The sequence below is a fragment of the Panthera leo genome, chromosome B1 (assembly GCF_018350215.1).
Source record: "Panthera leo isolate Ple1 chromosome B1, P.leo_Ple1_pat1.1, whole genome shotgun sequence".
In the NCBI taxonomy this organism is placed as follows: Eukaryota; Metazoa; Chordata; class Mammalia; order Carnivora; family Felidae; genus Panthera; species Panthera leo.
This window is the reverse complement of record NC_056682.1, coordinates 64,700,455-64,719,410: the sequence shown is the minus strand read 5'-3', so window position 1 is coordinate 64,719,410 and position 18,956 is coordinate 64,700,455. Positions and strand designations below refer to the sequence as shown.

Below are 18,956 nucleotides of genomic sequence, written 5' to 3'. Positions count from 1 at the left end.
AGCCCTAAAAGCTGAAGCTCCTTCCCAGTATGTGCAAATTATAACAAGTAATTTTGCATTAGCAATTTATTTTGTTCTGTGTCTGCATCAGTGTTATCCCTAAACTTTGGAAAAATTAGGGATGGAGACTATTATTCAGTACCCCACTCATAGATATATGTAATATTTGATTGATGTTACTATATGGGAATGACTATATGGAAGATTCAGTTATAGATCCCAGGTGAGAAGCGCAATGAAATGGATTTGGGTTTTGGTGATAAGTGAGGGAATTTTTTTTTTTTCCTTATTTGTAGTTTCTAAATTTCCACAGTGGTCCTATAGCAACTCTTTATTTTTACAAAGTAATTTTTAAATCTTATGAAATAAAAGAGTAATTATCATGATCAATTTTCAAAAGAAGAAACTAGAACACGATCCAAGAAAAAAGGCACTAGTAAAATGAGCAGCCCCAGATCTCTCTGCTTCCTAGGTTAGTATTTTTTTTTATCTCTACCATACCTTCTAGAACAATTCCTGACACAAATTGGTGATGCCTCCAAGGAACTTAATAGGGGCACTTAATGAAAGCAATAAAAATACAGAATTAATCTGATATACCAGAGTAATTTTACATTTAGTTTTGGACCTCAGGTTTCCCTTCAGTTTATCTGATTGGCACTTTTTCCTTATATTCCAGCCAAATAATTTATGTTTTCAGAGCTAAAAGTAAGGAGCCTGCTTCAGAGATGTTTTTCTGCCCACACATTATTCTCTAGTGATTTACCTAGAGCTTGGACCTTTTTCCAGGATTTCTGTGGGGGGACACGCCTCTTTCTGCTTCTGATTTAAACAAAATATCAAGGAGAAGCCAAATCATACATGCATGGCACAAACTAAATAAAGCTGATGGTTTTTCAATGCTTTATTACATTGATGTCAGTATCCTTACATGAGTATAATCAAGTTAGCAATCTGGTTTGGTCACTGACAAAAGGAAACATTTCTAAAACCTCACAGAACAGTGTAGGACACAAACGAAAACTAGTTATGCTTTCATCTCTTTATGGAACAGTCACCACATGCCATCCAGTACATCATATACACGTTTAGTGCTGCTCAACAGCTTCTAAATGGTAGAGGAGAGATGAGGCAGACATCAGAGGAAATTTTAAGGCAATTGCAGTCAAACATTATCCAGGAAGCTGCAGGTACAATAGCATTCCATGAAAGCTGGAACTTGCCTCAGAACCTGGACTATTGAAGTGTACAATTAAATTCTTTTTTTTTTTCTTTACTTACAAGGAAATTACATACATTTGCGAAACTGTTACCTCTATGTTGATTCTCAGTGCAGTTATTTGTAGTCTTCCAGAAAACTTTGAGGTGGTTGTTTTGTTTGCTATTCCTGTTACCCAAAATGTTATAAGCTACTTTAATGATTAAAAAATGAGAGCGACATCTGTATACACAGTGACAGTTTAATGTCTCTCTCTTAAAAAAACCACAATGGCATCGATATAAATGACGGTTTAGTAACAACAATCATGAATGTAATATAAAGATGCCAGTGTTTTAAGATCAAAGCAAAGCCAGCCAACAGACTAACTCTAAGAAATGAGCTATTTTAGTTCATTAAAGTATTTTTCACAGCCGCTATGATGTGTCTGGCACTGATACCAAACTTATCCAGCAATTCACCAGGTTTTCCACTTTGAGGCACTTCTGACACTGCCAGCTGATGAACAAGGATGTCAGGCTCTCTAGAGACAGCTGCACATACAGCTTCTCCAATGCCACCTTCCCGGTAGTGATCCTCCACTGTGATAACCCGGCCACCTGTAGCTCTTGCATTGGAGATGATGTTGGCAGCATCCAGGGGTTTAATGGTAAATGGGTCAATGACACGGATAGAAATACCTTGTTGAGAAAGACTGTCAGCAGCTGCTAAGGCTTCATGCAGAGTAACTCCAGCTCCAATAACTGTGACTTTGTCATTGACACTCTGGCGGATGACCTTGGCCTGCCCAATCTCAAAATTTTCTTGTGGGGTATAAATAACTGCAGTTTCTGGTTGGCTGGTCCGAATGAAGCACATTCCTTTGGTATCGGCAGCCAGATAAACAGCATACTCTGTTGAGACGGCATCACTTGGATAGAAAACGGTACAGTTGGGAATACTTCGGAACATGGCTAGATCCTCCAGGGCCACCTGGGAGGGTCCATCGTCACCAATGGATACCCCACAGTGGGAACCAATAAGATTGATATTGGTTTGAGATATGGCTCCCATCCTTATCTGATCGAATGCTCTGGCCAAAAAGGCAGCAAAGGTACTAACAAAAGCAATGGTTCGACCACGTGTGGCACAGCCTAGTGCCACACTCACCATGTTTTGCTCAGCAATAAAACACTCAATAAAATGCTCAGGGTGCTCTTTATTGAATATCTCAGAAAAGGTGGCGTTTTTTGTGTCACCATCCAGGACAATAACTCTTTCATTTGCGTGGCCCAGTTTTGCCAAAGCCAAACCACATGCTTTCCTAGTAGCTATCGTGTCACCAACTATATATTCAGGCAGACAGGTCATTTTTATATTGCTGATGCTGATTTGAGGTGAGTCTTCAATGGGAGGTTTTGGTATGAGATTCCTGTTGGTCTGTATCTGACTCTCAATTAATTTGATGATTGTATCTACTCTTTCTTTTGGCATCGGCTTTCCATGCCAATTTTCTGCATCCTCAATATCTGGAATACCCCGGCCCTTGAAGGTCTTTGCAACTATGGCAGTGGGCTTGTTCTTCACTTGAGCCGCTTGCCAAAATGCTTGGCATAATGCCTCCACATCATGGCCATCCACTAGGTAAGTATTCCACCCAAAGACTTCACAGCGATTCTGATAGATGTCTGTGCAGTGCTCAAGAGGCGTGGCTCCACTTTGTCCTAAGCGGTTCACGTCGAAGACTGCCACGAGATTGTCTAAATTGTAGTGAGAAGCAAAGGCCAAAGCCTCCCAGACAGAGCCTTCTGAGGATTCGCCATCCCCTATGAGGCAGAACACCCGGTAGCTGGCCTTGTCGAAGTACTTGCCAGTATAAGCCATTCCACACGCGGCACCTAATCCTTGCCCAAGTGATCCTGTTGCCACATCAACAAACAGCACTCTTGGGGTGGGATGTCCCTCCAAGTCACTGTGAATTTTCCTCAAGCTCAGCAAGTCAGATTCGCTGATGTTGCCCACCTCTGCCCAAGCGGCATAGAGGATTGGGGCAGCATGGCCCTTCGAGAGGATGAATCGGTCGTTGTCGGGATGTCCTGGGTCTGTCTGTTTATACCTCATGGTGTGGAAGAAGAGCACGGACATGATCTCGGCTGCACTGCAACATGAAGTGGGGTGGCCGGAGCCGGAGGCACATGTGGCCCTGATAGAATGGATTCGCAGGCGGTTGGCCACGTCCCGCAGCACCTGCACGGTGTTCCCATCAGGCTTGCAGTCGTTGGCCATGACGGTAAGCTCACCGGTCGGCTCAGGGCAAACGCTGCCTGCGCACCCCTCACCGTTATGTCACGTGACCGCCGCCCCTGGCCCCGCCTATTCCAGGAAGTGAGCTCCGCCAACGGTAAGAGCCGCGGGAGGAGAGGCTTTGTCGCGAGACTCACGGTCGCTGTGCACCTTTCTTCTTCCGCGCACGGCCGTGTCCTTCTGCACTCAATGGAATGTATTTTTATATTAATTGTGTCACTTAATGTTCATCATTATTAAAAATAATAAAATTTATTTATACCTTTCCTCCTGTTATAAATTCAAAAGGGATCATTCTCATTTCTATGTGTTATATGGAGAAATTTATGAGGCTGTGCTTTTCTTTTAATGCATTCTGCGTATATCCAAGATTTGTCCACTGCTTCACAGCTGGGTATTAATAGAAATGACCCAAAGTCGCTTTCAATATAGCCAATATGGTAACACTATGCCAACAAAGACTTTCTCAGAACAACTGAAAATTCTGTCTCTGACTCAGAGAAGTACAATGACTTATTTGGACAAAAGTTGCAGGAAGAACAAATTTAAAACCACTCAGTGGCAGAGTATCTAGTACCGCGATTTTACCAGTATACCCTAAAATGCTATAACCGTTACCATGAGTAATTGTTTTTTAAGTTTATTTATTTATTTTGAAAGATAGCACAAACAGTGGAAGAACAGAAAGGGAGAGAGAGAATCCTCCCCACTGTTAGCGTGGAGCGCGATGGGGTCCTTGAACTCACACATGGTGAAATCACGACCTGAGAGGAAGTCAGTCCCTGGCTTAACTGACTGAGCTACCCAGGCGCCCCACTTTGAGTAATTTTTAATATAAAACTAATTTACTTACATTGGTTATAAAACTAAATTTGTGACACAGAGCTCTTCTAGCAGGTGAGGGTCATTGTGTGTCATCAGAAAAACAAAAATACGACATAATATCCCTTTTCATGCTGCCATGGTAACTATCTTGATTCTTGAGCAATAGTATTTAGCATTGACTCCATATCAAAATCATGACATAGGGAACAACAACAACAAAACAATGCCCTGGTTCCATCCCAAATTGAGTAATTTGAATGTGTGGGAATAGAGTCTGGGAAGCTGTATATTTTTAAATGCACCTGTTGATGCTAATGTTTAGTCTTAGTTAAGAACAGATAAACTGCAAATAGACTTTAACACTAGTGGTTCTTAATATTGGTTTTAGTTTAGAATCATCTGGAGAGTTTTTTAAAAATCTCATGTCCAGGCTGCATTTCAAACAAATTAAGTCAGAATTTCTGGGTGATAGGTAGAGATATCAGTAATCTTAAAAGCTCCCCAGATCATTTCAATACTCAACTAGGTTGTAAACAACTAATTCAGGGCAGTCTTGCTACTCTTCATATATCTCTTACATTATATCTCAGCTAAACATTTTATTTATTTATTTATTTATTTATTTATTTATTTATTTATTTTTGTTTTTAAATGTTTATTTTGAGAGAGACAGAGAGCACGAGCAGGGGAGGGGCAGAGAGAGGGAGATACAGACTCCAAAGCAGCCTCCAGGCTCTGAGATGTCAGCACAGTGCCCTACAAGAAACTTGAACTCACAAACCGTGAGACCATCATCTGAATTGAAGTCGGATGCTAACGGACTGAGCCACCCAGGCGCCCTTCTCAGATAAACACTTTAAATATTATTTGCCATTTGAACTAATTCTATCATTTAAAATTTTAAGGATACATATTAGAGTAAACCATATAGTATGACATTAACTAGATCTTAAGATCTGCTGAAGGAATGCTGGAGTTGGAAAAGTCCTTAAGGTCATCTTGGATTCATCACTCCCCATGCTCTTTGCAAATTAGTGTTTGTTTATCTTTTTTAGACAAATAAAGGAAGAGAAAATAAAAACAGCTTTGATTAGGCTGAGAGCAATATGGGAATTAGAGACAAAAAGTTTTCACAGCATCATAACAGCACACTGCTAAGGTCAGACAGGAAAGCAATTAATACAAACAACGGTAGCTCACCATTATTTTGGTTGAGGAGAGCTCTAATAAATCCAAAGAATTGGTAAACAACATAGCATAAAAATGGTCTATGAGGCAGCGCTCACACAAAGAAAACATGAGAGATTTAGGAACTACTCAACATTTTTTTCAAGTTCCTCAATGTTTCCATTCATTTAACAATATTGCACAACTATTTCTCAAAGTATTAAATAGAAAGTTATTAACATTAGTATAGGTCAGTTTTGTTAAGAAAAGAATGTGGTTTTGGAGATTTAATACCGTAGATGGTGAATTTCCCCTTGTTATTCAGTGAGGTTGTGTGGATTTTTATACAACATAGAAAATAATATTTTATAAATTATCTGTAAAATGTTTTAAAGGATTGTGAGATTTTTTAAAAGGAAGTCTGAAAAGTTATATATAAATTAATATTTTCTTTAAGCATTATAATCTTTCAAAATATATTTTAAAACATACAACTGAAAATAGCAATATAAGTAGAAAGTATGAACAATTTGATTATGCAAAATCACCCAATGTGGCTGTGAACACAATTTAGTCAAATAAATCAAAGCAATGATACCACATTCTCTTTTCTCCATTTAGAAGCGGCTATTACTGACAAAAGTTCTGCCAAAAAATTTTAAGCCAACATGTTAAAAATTCAGTTGTCTTGGAAAAATTCCATCACTCATTTTAGAGGTCATTTTGGAAGATAGTCAAAAGTCTTCTGAAATAGGAAGAAATTATTTATTAATTTTGGCTTATTCACACAAAGTAGAGCTTGGCAAACCCAAGTGCCTCATGGGCCAGGAGGTACCGTGAATAGTACATGAATGTTGGATATACAGTAAGAAGATTGGAGTGGTTTATGACAAACTGGGGAATATAAGCCCACCTGAAGGCACTGAAATTTGAAAAAAAAATTGTGAACGTTTTGTTGGACAAAAAAACCACGGAAACCGAAAAAATGTATCTTCAGGCTGCAGGTTTTGACCCCTGATTCCAAGTATGTTAAACGTAAATAAAATGTATCATTTTAAATTTGTTTAAATTTTCTGCTATGACTCTTTTCTCATGGTATGGAAAAGTATTTGTTGTAGTGTGCACTTCAAATGAAGAGAAAGCCTAGGAGGATCACTCATACAAATAGCTATGGAGGGAAAGTTAAAATAGCAGGAACTGGTAAGTAGAATTTCTACCAGCCTGCAGTAGAGAAAATAAAACAAATATAGTGATTACTTCGGAGCTCCACAGTGATTTGTGAAAATACACATTCTTGTTGCGTTGAGAGTGAGTTATTTATTATTTAGAGGTTAGAAACATTGATGTTTCACTGATAACTGAACTGTTGAATTCTGTCAAAATGGAATTATATAAAAGAAAGGCACACATGCTGACTTCATCTTTTTTCTTCCATTGTTTGAATCTGGTTAGTTTAGAGGCTGACTACCAGAGCAAGTGAGGAAAAGTTACTTGTGTTAAGGCAATAAGATTCTTGGTGCTCTCCCTAATTGAATTATTGTTTTGAAAATAATGGTTGGTGGTATTTTTGCCTATGATGCTTTTCCCATAGTGTATAGAGTTCTTATTTGGGGGAGGAGGGAGCAGGCAATAACATAGTTAGGAAAGTAAATCCTAACCTTACTGTGGTAATCATTTCACATTATATACTGCGTATTAAATTATTACATTGTATACCTTAAACTTATACAATTTTGTCAATTATATCTCAGTAAAGTTAAGGGGAAAAATAAAGAGTTTCTCTGCTAAGTCTATTATCGCTGTCTTTTTAATCTGTTTTTTGTGACTGATTTTTTTTTTTTCTGTTCTGCTTTTTGAAATAGCTAACAATTCATTATTTTTAAATGGTGGACATTATTTTGCAGGGCTAGATTTTACTTTGTTAACGTCTTTCAAAGAGTGTTGGAGTTTATTCTATCAGGAAGCCTGGTAATCTTAAGAATTTTAAGTTTGTTAAGGCAGATCGATACAGAATATGCTTCACTCTGGTGAATTTCCCACAAAAGCCTAGCCTCTCTGGGGGTTCTCCACTGAATGCCCTGAGTGCCAACATGGACTCCCCACCTCAGTTGGTCAAGACTCAGATGTATCTCAGCCTTATGTGAGCTCTGGGAACTATTTGATTTATTGCTCTCAAGTTGTCACTTTCCTGGCATTTTGGAAATCTACCTTATGCAAAGATATACCTTTGAAGATGGCTGGAGGTCTTTCTCCAGGCATTTCCCTTCTTGTTAGCATACTCCCTCCAAAATTCTAGCCAATTCAGCCCTCTGGAGCTCCAGTCTCTCTTCCCTTACCTCCACAAATTGCCTTGCTCTGTGTAAGATAGCCTTCCCCGCAACACTGTCTGGAAAGGGCCTTCAAGAAGATGATATGGTTCACTCGTTTCTCTTCTTTAGGGATGACAGTTCTGGACTGTCTGTTTTCCAGTCTACGCAAGTTTGTATAGTTTGTCTAGTTTGCTAGTTGTTTATGGTTGGAAGGTAAGTCTCACTCCACTTACCTGTTCGTAGCCTCTGGCTGTATTTTATATGCCCCTTGTATGGGGCAGATAATCTCCAGATAACTATAGCCCAGACTGCACCACTCTCTACTACAGCGACATTACCACTCTGACCCCAGAAGACTTTGGAGTTTAAGATTCCTACCCAGAGGTGGGGACAGGAGGCTTAGAGGAAGGATTTGGAAAAGGAGTGTCTGGGAGTGTCTAGTGTCAATCATCAGCATGTGGGAAGACTCTAAGTTCAAGAACTCTGAAGGACAGGGTACCTTGGGGTCTTTACAGCTCCAGGATTTATCTTACCTGTGGCTAACAGATGTTGGGTGATGCTTGGGTATGCAAAGCAAGGAGGCTCTAAATGGCTAAAAATCTCTCTTTGGGGAACCATGTGTCATACAATTGGATGCATTAAAATTTGAGTTTGGCACCATCAGGCTTTTGAGTTACCAGGTCCCAGCCTACTGTAAAGGTAAAAACAAAAAGGCCCTTTATACAGGGGCCATCTTTAAACCATTTACATAACAACTAACTCCCTTTTGAAAGACATTTTATAATTTCTCTCCAGCAAACATTGTCACAAACAGGTCAAGAGAAAAATTACATCATATGTAACAAAAGGCTAATTTTGCTAATATAATCAGTACTTCTAAAAATAAGTAGGATTAAATCATAAAATAGCATAGGCCTACTCCTAAATCAACCCTGAAAAACAGCAGAAACAGGAAGGAATTGGCAGTTGGAAGTAAAATCACAACTGTGAAAACCCTCACGGAGGATGGGAACTAGCAAGTGATGAGGTGGGAGGCGGGCAGAGAACACAGCAGTCGCCCGTGAAGAGGACATCTGTGGCAGCTGGGGGAGGATCTGGAGAGCTTGTAATTTTAGCTCCTGTCTCTCTGACTTCACCTTCTAATGTGGAACATCACTGGCCTCCCGACAGTGTGAGGCACTGGCAGAGAAGACAGAGCCCAGCTAATGTAAGGAGCTGATGAAAGCGGGTGCAGGAACGCCAATGCCTTCGCACCTTCACACCTCCTGTGCTCCTGTCAGCAAAGGTTCTGCTGTCCCTGGAACTCTCTCTTCTGAGATTTGACCGTCCTTGTTCTCAAATTTTCCAAGAAGGACACATTTAAGAATATGCCTTTCAGCACTTCCCCAATACACATTACAGGATAGGAGAGCTGATTCCATCAGTGAAATGTGATGCCACAGGTTCAAGAAAAAGACAAACCTGAGGAGTACAGGTGCTAGAAAAGAATTTTAAAAATAACTAAATTTGGGGCGCTTGGGTGGCTCAGTAGGTTAAGCGTCCAACTTTGGCTTAGGCCATGATCTCACGGCTCCTGAGTTCGAGCCGCGTGTCGGGCTCTGTGCTGACAGCTGAGAGCCTGGAGCCTGCTTCAGATTCTGTGTCTCCTTCTCTCTCTGCCCCTCACCCACTCGTTCTCTCTCTCTCTAAAGAATAAATAAACATCAAAAAAATTAAAAAAAAAATTAAATTGAACAACACATGCCACATTAAGCACAGTAATTGGATCGGATGAACCAATACTTTTAAATGACCACAATATATACTCAAAAGAGTTGAGGAAGAATATGGTGACAAATCAAAAGGATAAGAAATTACTTTAAAAATTATATGTATATGTATATATATATATATATATATATATATATATATATATACACACACACACACACACACACACACGTTAGATACATTATATATGATATATTTTAAAAATAAGAGTTGAAATGAAGAGGTCAGTAGATGGACTAAATAGCAGGATGATTATAGCAAAGAACAAAATAGTAAACTGAAAGACCAAATTAGGAACTCACCCAGGGGCAACAGAAATTAATAAAGAAATAGAAGATAGAAAAGAAGGCTAAAGGATCTGGAGAATATCAATATTCAGATAACACATCCCAAAAGGAAATTGAAAGGGCCATAGAGTACCAAGATATACAAAGAAATACCAATACCTTGATACACTATAGTGAAATTGCAGAGCAAAGTCAACAAAAATTATTAAAAGATCCCATACAGAAAAGAGAGCCACTCACAAAGGAACAAAAATTAGACCAACATGAGACTTCTTAACAGTAATAATGGATTCAAGAGATGATGGAGTAATATATTTATGCTTAAAATGTCTTTTAACACCTCTTGCAGTGAAAGTATAGCTTACAAACATACATGTGGATGAAACATAAATGTGACACGTAAAGAAAAATTATAAAGCAAACATCAAGATAACCACCACTGAGGGTACGAAACATCACTGGCCACTTATGAGAGTATCTATGAAAACTGGAATGTAGCTCATTTTGTCTGTTTTTTGATTTTATAAATGGAATTTTACTGTATGCATCATTTTATCTTTATTTTTTACACTACGATTAAACACTTATCCGTGTTTAAGCATAGTTGTAATTTGTTCATTTCATTTGCTATATGGAATTTACCTCTGTCTACTTTTCTGTCCTTTTGTTAATGAACAATTAAGTTTTTTTTTTGTTTTTTTTTTTCCAGTTTGGGCTATTATGAGCAATACTGCTATGAAAAGTTTGTATATATATCCTGAGATATGTATGCCAGAGTTCCTAGTACATGCATTTGGGAATGACAATGCTGGATTAGAGGAGGTACACATTTCAACTTTTTAGCTACTGCCAAAGGGGTTTTCCAAAATGGTTAAACAAAGCTTTCTCTTGAGATCAGGAATAAGACAATGATGCCCACTATCGCTAGTACTAATCCACATTTTTATCAGGTTAAGGAAGTGCTGTTCTATCCCTATTTGTATACAGTTATAAAATCTAAAACATCTGAGCCTTTAGTTTTAATGTGGGAAGTTATGTGAGTAAGCATTTTTAAAAATGATAATAGGACTATTCACGTTTTTTATTCCTCTGCATCCATTTTGATAGGTTATATCTTTTTTCTAAGAATATGTCCATTTTATTTAAGATTTTTGGTCATAATATCCTCTTATGCTCGCATGATCTGAAGTAATGTTACCTTGTTTTAATTCTGATATTGGTTAATTATATCGTTTCTAATTATTTTGAGTAATCCTGCAGGAATGTATCAAATTTATTACTCTTTTTTAACTTTTTAAAAATGTTTTATTTATTTTTGAGAGAGAGAGAGATACAGAGCACGAACAGGCAAGGAACAGAGAGGGAGGGAGACACAGATGCCAAAGCAGGCTTCAGGCTCTGAGCTGTCAGCACAGATCCCGATGCAGGGCTCGAACCCACGAACCATGAGATCATGACCCGAGCCAAATTCGGACGCTTAGCCAACTGAGCCACCCAGGTGCCCCTCAATTTTATTATTCTTTAAAAGGAAACAAATTTTGATCTTTCTGATCTCAACTATGTATATACATATTAATAATTTCTGCTCATTATTCTATTTTAGCTTCTGACTTGATTTTCTTTTGTTGTTCCTTTTCTGGCCTCTTGATATGGATTAGTTAATTAATTTTCAGCCTTTCTTCTCTAATATTCTTACTGAGGCTCTACTACTTATAGTAAAAGAGCTAATAACTGCTTTAGATGTATCTCACAAATTTGGTTACATAGTATTTTTGTTATTGTTCGGCCCAAAACATTTTCTTTTTTTTTTTTTTTTTAAGTTTATTTATTTTGGGAGAGCGAGAGAGAGAGAGAGAGCAAGCAGGGGACGATTGGAGAGACAGGTTGAGAAAATCCCGAGTAGGCTCTACTCTCAGTTTATAGCCCGATGCTGGGCTCCATCTCACGACCACGAGATGACAACCTAAACTGATACCAAGAGTTGGATGCTTAACCGACTGAGCATTCCAAGAGCCCCATACCCCAAATATTTTCTAATATCCATTATGATTTCTTCTTTAACATATAATTTATTTGGAAGTATACATCTTAATTTCTGAATGTATGGGAATTGCTATCTTCTTGTTAATTTCTAGTTTAATTGCATGGTGGTTAGAGAACACATTCTGTAGGACTTCAATCCTTTCAAATTTGTTTACACTTGTCTTTGGCCCAATATATGATCATTTTGATAACTATTTAATATCTGTTTGAAAACATATGTGTTCTTACAAGCACTGGAAGCAGTATTCTGAACAGATCTATTAGTTCAAATTGTGTTGTGGTCAAGTTTTTCAAATCATTGTTAATATTTTATCATCTTGTTCAATTAATATTTGAAAAAGGTAATTTCCCAATAAGGCAATTCATTTTTCTACTACTCCTTGAAATTTTATCAGTTTTTCCATTACATACTTGGGGCTATAGTACCAAGTAAATATAAACTTACAATGGAAACTTTTTATCATTAAGAAGTGACCTCTAACTACAATAATATTTTTTTCTATTTTGTATGACATTAATATATCTATACTAGCATTCTTTTAGTATTTAATTAGCATATGTCCTTCCATTTTTGATTTTTAATTGTTCTGTTTCCTGATATTTTAGATATATCTCTTAAAAACAGGACATGGTCGTATGTTTTAAATCCAATATGAAATATTTATTTTTTCATTGGGAGCAGTTAGTCCATAGTTATTGTTATATGGATTTACATCGACCACCATATTTTTTGGTTTCTATTTTCCCTATGGCTTAATGTTTCTTTTTCCCCTTTTTTCCTTGCTTTGAATTGTCTGAATATTTTTTAATCATTCCATTTATTTTCTCTACTTTTTTGTATCCTATTCAAAGTTATATATCCTGATTCTATTGTATTAGTGGCCTTTTTCTATTATTTTAGTGGTTGCTGTAGAAATTATACATGTGTTCTTATTGTATCACTATCTAGTAGTAGTCATTATTTAACCCTTACACACACACACACACACACACACACACACACACACACACTTACACATCTCTCAGTATATTTGTTAAAGCACAGAAAATTTTCCCTAAAGATTCCTCTAAACTATCTACAGTGGTTATTGGGTGGTGGGAATATTGAATTGGAGGGAAGTTATGGAGAGATTCATTCTGCTTAGCACAGTGGTATATATACACATTATGACCAAATGTTAGTCATCATTGTTCTTTTTCATAAAGTTTATGTACTATTTGAGAGAGAGAAGAAGAGAGAGCACATGAGTGGGGCAGGGGCAGAGAGAGAGGGAGAGAGAATTCCAAGCAGGGTCCAGGCTGTCAGTGTGGAGCTTGACAGCGAACTTGATCCCATGAACTGTGACATCATGACCTGAGTGAAAATAAAAAGTTGGAGGCTTAACCAACTGAGCCACACAGGTGCCCCAGTTATTGTTGTTATTTTTAGCCTTTGTATAGCTCACTTTTGCATTTGCTACAGAATATTTTGGATGTGATGTCTTGCCCATAATCAGTATTATTTAGAGGTTGAGTCTGAATATGGAAAAAAATAAGTCTTTTATTTTCAAAACCCAAATTAAAATGAAAAAAATCTCAGGATATATGGTTTGTTGAGTTGTTGACAATTTGAAATTTAGTGAAGGGGTAGGAGCAGGTATAGATTATGTAATCAATAAACAATTAGTAACAGGTGAAAGAGCCAGAGTAAGAACTGAATGCTTATTGGATTGGCAGTAACATAGATCTCAGGAAGCTGACTGGCACTGGGCTGGACTCAGGGAATGGGGTAGAGAGGGTATAAGTTGTATCATAGGAAATGGTTAGTGCACAGAAATAAACTATAAATGATTTGGATTCACTGGAGTCATCAATAGATTATTGTCTCCATAGCATATATTGCAAGGGTGACCTTCATGGTGTAGATTCACACAAAATGCACTTTCACGCACTTAAGAGCCATATGAAAATGCCTTGTCGCTAGATTCATAGATCCTCTGGTTACAAATTCTTGCTTATAATTTAATCTATATATTTTTAAATGGATATATTTGTTGATCAAATACATACATCTACACACATGTATCTAGGCACACCCAACTTCACCTTGCCTGTGGCTTCTTCCCACACTTAGTCTTCTCTTTTCATTCAAGTTACAAGATTCTCTCCTTGACCAAAGTCTACTCAGGCTCTTCAAACTCTTTTTCATCTAGGCTTGGAATTTTAGATTTCCTGCTCTCTGCATTGTCCAATTTTAGCAAGAAAGTCAGTCTAGCCAGAATCCCCAGTCCTCCATATCTGATTAACCTTGATATCTATATCTAATCAGGCTCCTGATCCTCCACCATCTTCCAGGTGATGTCTGATCACCCTGCAGTCACTACACAATAATCTTGGAAGGTTGGTTTAGCCAGAATGCCCCCTTACCCCTGATGTTTCCTCTTACTAATTCTCCATCCACTAACCCTCTCACCCTGCTCCTTGGCTATAAATTCCCATTTGACCAAGCTGTATCCCCAAGCCTCTTGAATAATTATTTTTCTTTAGTATCAGTCTCTGCTCAACTCCCATTTTCAAAAGAGGATTTCAGAGACCATCACGTGTAAAACAGCTCTCCTGCTACCCCACCATCTTCATTTTCTTCAGGGTAATTATACCATTTGAGATAATAATAATTGTATATATTGATGAATGAATAGCTAATTTACTAACACATTGCACGGAAATACGAGCTGAGTGAGAGCAGGAATATTGACGGGAAGTATTCCTAAAGCCTGGCACACAGTAGACAAGTATTTGTTGAATGTCTACAATCTGTGGAGTCCTGACAAAATACACGTAAAAGAAAGACCCTTACACATTGTGAGAAGAAAACAGAAAAACTGGGTTGGAAGGAGCCTTGGATACGTGGAAAGGTCCCTTAATGGGTGAACAAAGACTCAGTGGGGGAAAAGGCTTGCTCAAGGTAACTTAGGTGGGCAGAGGGCCTTTTGCCACACTAGGACGCGTGCCATCTCCTAACAGTTTAATCGGGAGGCAGCCAACCTCAGTGGCTGAGTTCCTCAGTGAGGAACCTCCAAGAGAAGAGACTCTTTCGACGGGGCTGTTTAGGTGGTGGCGGGGGGGGGGGGGGGGGGGGGGGGGGGGGGGGGGGGGGGGGTGGGGGTGTACATCAGGGCAGATGATGTCCGAGATCCGGGGCCTGGGACGCCGCTAGCCAGCAGCTTCCAGCATTGGCGAGCCCAGCTCAAATGCCAGGCCTCACACTGGGCGCCGGACCAGGTTTCCCCGCCCGCCCCAAACTCCCTCCCACTGCTCCTCGCAAACACTCGGGCCGGCCGTCGGCGGGTCCAGGGCTGAGAAGTCCAACACGGGATAAAAAGACTTGGTGTTGGTTCCCGGGGAAGTTTTAGAGAACCGTACTTACCCCTCCCTTTCCGGTCGGTTCCGCCCCAGTCTTCTCCGGCAACCACGTGTGTTTAAGCTGGAGTTTTTCTCTGAGCTGCTGCGACTGTTGGTGAGGTTTCCCGGGTCTGGGCTGCGGAGGTTCTCCGGGGCCGTGAGGACGTCACCATGGTGGGCCCCCTCCCGCTCCCCTGAACCCGCTTGGCTCTCTGGAAGACTCCCGTCAGGCAGGCGGGAGGGAAGGGGGCAGTCTTGGAAAACCGGGAGAGGGGAAGTAGCTAAGTGGTTTTATTACCCAGTACACCCGGGTAGGGGGTGCTGGGCTGGGCAGCCCCGAGGCAGGTGCCCGGCCCAGGGTCTGGGCTTTAAAGTTTAACTTCTGGGTTCCGAAGTGTTCATAGAGCGCCCTGCTCCCTCGAGGAAAGGGAAAAGACTCACGTTTACACATTTTCTTGCCAAAATGTGGGGGGCGGGAGCATGGATGGGGGGGGGAAGGTAAGCAAAACTTGAGAAAGTGTTGCCTCCACACACCTGTGCCACCTCTTGCTGGTCTAGACTATTTAGTTAGGCTCAATCTTCTCTTCTTGGCGTCCATTCGCGCCCTTGAGTGACGTCCTTGCTCCGCAAATCCTGTTTCCATCCCCCGCCCCGTGCCCCCCTGCACCCGTACCCCCTCCCCCGTCCCACCAGGAATCTCGAACTGTTCTGTTGTTTTTACTAAAAATTGAGTAGATGCAAAAAAATGTTCACATTAACATAGTAAAGTATAAAGATTAGCAATATAAGAAACTCTGGTTTATTCATTATCTAGTTTAAGAAATAAAACTTCTGAAAGCCTGTATGTTTCTTTTACTTGAACCTGTAACCAACCCCTAGGAGCCCCTCGGGTAAACGGTATTTAAATTTTGTATTTATAATTCCCTTTTGTTTATAGTTCCCACTTAACGTTCGTTGTATTCCAAAACTGTTGTTTCTTCTTGCCTTTTCTTTTTTAACTTCTGTTCAGTAGAGTAATTCTTGAATAGGAAAATGCTTTATAAATATGTCTTTTTGACCAGTTTTTAATAAAAACAACAGCATAAAAAAGTTTATAATCTGATGAAAAGTTAGGATACTCTGGCCACAATGTCTTGTCCTATGTTCTTTTTTTCATTGTATGCATGTCATTTTTGTCTTTCACATCTGTATGGTTTATTTGCTTTAGATTATACACGTTTGTATTTGCATAAATTTAGTCTTTTCGCCTCTGTGCACCAACTCTTTATAATTTTCTTTCATAGCCTTTCCATTTCAGAGTGGAATGTTAAAGCACTGATGATATGATGGTGTGTGAGTGATTGGGGGTTGGTTGGCATTTGAGTATAGTTGTCCTTGACTCTGAGAATTTCAGTTTTATCAGGCTGTATCAGGAGGATATTGCCTTGTCATATGAATGAAAAGAATGGCATATAAATCTGCTTTCATGGGCATATTCCCTGCCTTTTCATTTTTCTGATATATCACCAGTGGCTGTGCTGTGTCCTTTCTTGAGTTTAAAGTCAGCTTGGCATTGGAGGTTTTCCCTCTTTAAAGAAAATTTGTTTTAATGTTTTATTAGTTTTTGAGAGAGACAGAGTGCAGGTGGGGGAGGGGCAGGGAAAGCAGGAGACACAGAATCCAAAGCAGGCTCCAGGCTCTGAGCTGTCCTCGAAGAGCCCAACATAGGGCTGGAACCCGTGAACCGTGAGATCATGACCTGAACCCAAGGTGGTCGCTTAACCAACTGAGCCAACTAGGCGCCCCTCCATCTTTTTATATCAGTTACTCTAAACTTCTTTCAGTACAGCTTGGAATGTGGGTTATGGAGTACCAGACGACTGAGTTTGGCACTTGTCTTTGCTGAATTTTGATCTTGGCGAAATTACTTAACCCTTCTAAGTCTCAGTTGCCCCATCTATTAAATTGGAATAATCATAGTAACTACTTCATAAGAGTTGTGAAAATTAAATGTAAGCCACTTCGCCCAATGTCTGGCACTTAGTAAATGTAGTTGTTATAATTAACTTTAGTAATAGTAGTAAATGATAGCAGTAGAGCTTGTAGTCCACTTTTGTTACTTTGTTCATTTTTTTCTTATTTTGAACCTGTCCTGGAGCTTTACAAATTCGTATCTTTTTCTTATGTCAAAACTTAGTTCAACTAACATAAACAGTCTTTTTCAACTAATTGATCCCACACAACACTTCTTTTTTTTTTTTTTTTAACGTTTATTTATTTTTTTGAGACAGAGAGAGACAGAGCATGAACAGGGGAGGGTCAGAGAGAGGGAGACACAGAATCTGAAACAGGCTCCAGGCTCTGAGCTGTCAGCACAGAGCCCGACGTGGGGCTCGAACTCACGGACCGCGAGATCATGACCTGAGCCGAAGTTGGCCGCTTAACCGACTGAGCCACCCAGGCGCCCCATACAACACTTCTTAATTCTGCGTTTTAAAAAAGTTTTAGCATACTAAAAGTTACTAGTTTGGTGTATACTATACAGAAGACACTCATAGGTATATTCCTTTTTATATAAACCTGTTATAAAGTTTAAAAGTGTGCTTGTTTTTCTCCCTAGCTAGATTATAAAACATTTAAAAGTATGCTGTTATCCTCCTTGATTTATCTTTACATATTACTGTGGGCCTTAACTGTTAGTGACTACATACATATTCCTTAACGACACGAATTGTGTACTTTTGGACTCACCTATAAATGTAAGCTGTAGCAACAAATCAGCTTACTAAATCTTGGTAACTTTTTTTTTTCCAGGTGCATTGAGATATAATTGATTTATAACATTGTATAAGTTTAAGACGTACAGTGTTATGATTTGATATATATTGTGAAATAACTACCACAATAAATTTAGTTAACATATCACATAGCTACAACTTTGAAGATTTACTCTTTAAGCAAGTTTCAAGTGCGCAATACAGTATTGTTAGCGATAGTAACCATGCTGTATGTTTGATCTCAAGAACTTACTCATCTTGTAACTGGAAGTTTATACCTATTGACCACCTTCATACATTTCCCCCAACCTCAGCCCCTGGCAACCACCAGTGTACTTTCTGTTTCTATGAGGTTTGTTTTTTTTGGATTCCACATATATGTAAGATCATACAGTATTTGTCTTTTTCTCCCTGACTTAGCTGTCAGGATAGTGCTTTGAAGTTTCACAAATGGCAGGATATTGTCACAAATGGCAGGATTTCCTTTTTATGGCTGATTGATAATTCCATTGTATATGTATATGTATATATACATACATATGTACATACATATGTATGTATACATACACATATGTGTATATATGTGTATGTACATATACGTATACATACAGACACACACACATCACATTTTATTCATTCATTTGCTGACAGACTTAGGTTGTTCCAGTGGCTTGGCTATGATAAATAAGGCTTTAGTCAATAGAGGTGCAGATACCTCTTCAAAATAGTGATTTAATTTCCTTGGATATATACCCAAAAGTAGGATTGCTGGATCATACGGTAGTTGTATTTTTAAGTTTTTGAGGAGCCTCTCTGCTATTTTCTATAGTGGCTGTATCCGTTTTCATTCCTACCAACAGTGTGCAAGTTTTCCCTTTTCTCCACATCTTTTCCACCACTTATTATCTCTTGTCTT

General features: G+C 39.0%; 2 protein-coding genes across 2 annotated transcripts in view; one reads left to right on the top strand and one right to left on the bottom strand.

Annotated features, from left to right (window-relative positions):
* Positions 1–886: 886 nt before the first annotated feature.
* On the bottom strand, positions 887–3,546 carry TKTL2 (transketolase like 2). Its single transcript, XM_042935138.1, has one exon. The coding sequence runs from the start codon at positions 3,482–3,484 to the stop codon at positions 1,607–1,609; it is 1,878 nt and encodes a 625-aa protein (XP_042791072.1). The 5' UTR covers positions 3,485–3,546; the 3' UTR covers positions 887–1,606.
* Positions 3,547–15,182: 11,636 nt separating this feature from the next.
* Positions 15,183–18,956, top strand: part of TMA16 (translation machinery associated 16 homolog) — a 28,848-nt gene continuing 25,074 nt past the window's right edge. The window contains exon 1 of the mRNA XM_042935142.1: positions 15,183–15,458. Coding sequence (XP_042791076.1) covers positions 15,456–15,458 — 3 coding nt within the window. The 5' untranslated portion in view covers positions 15,183–15,455. The remainder of the gene's footprint in view (positions 15,459–18,956) is intronic.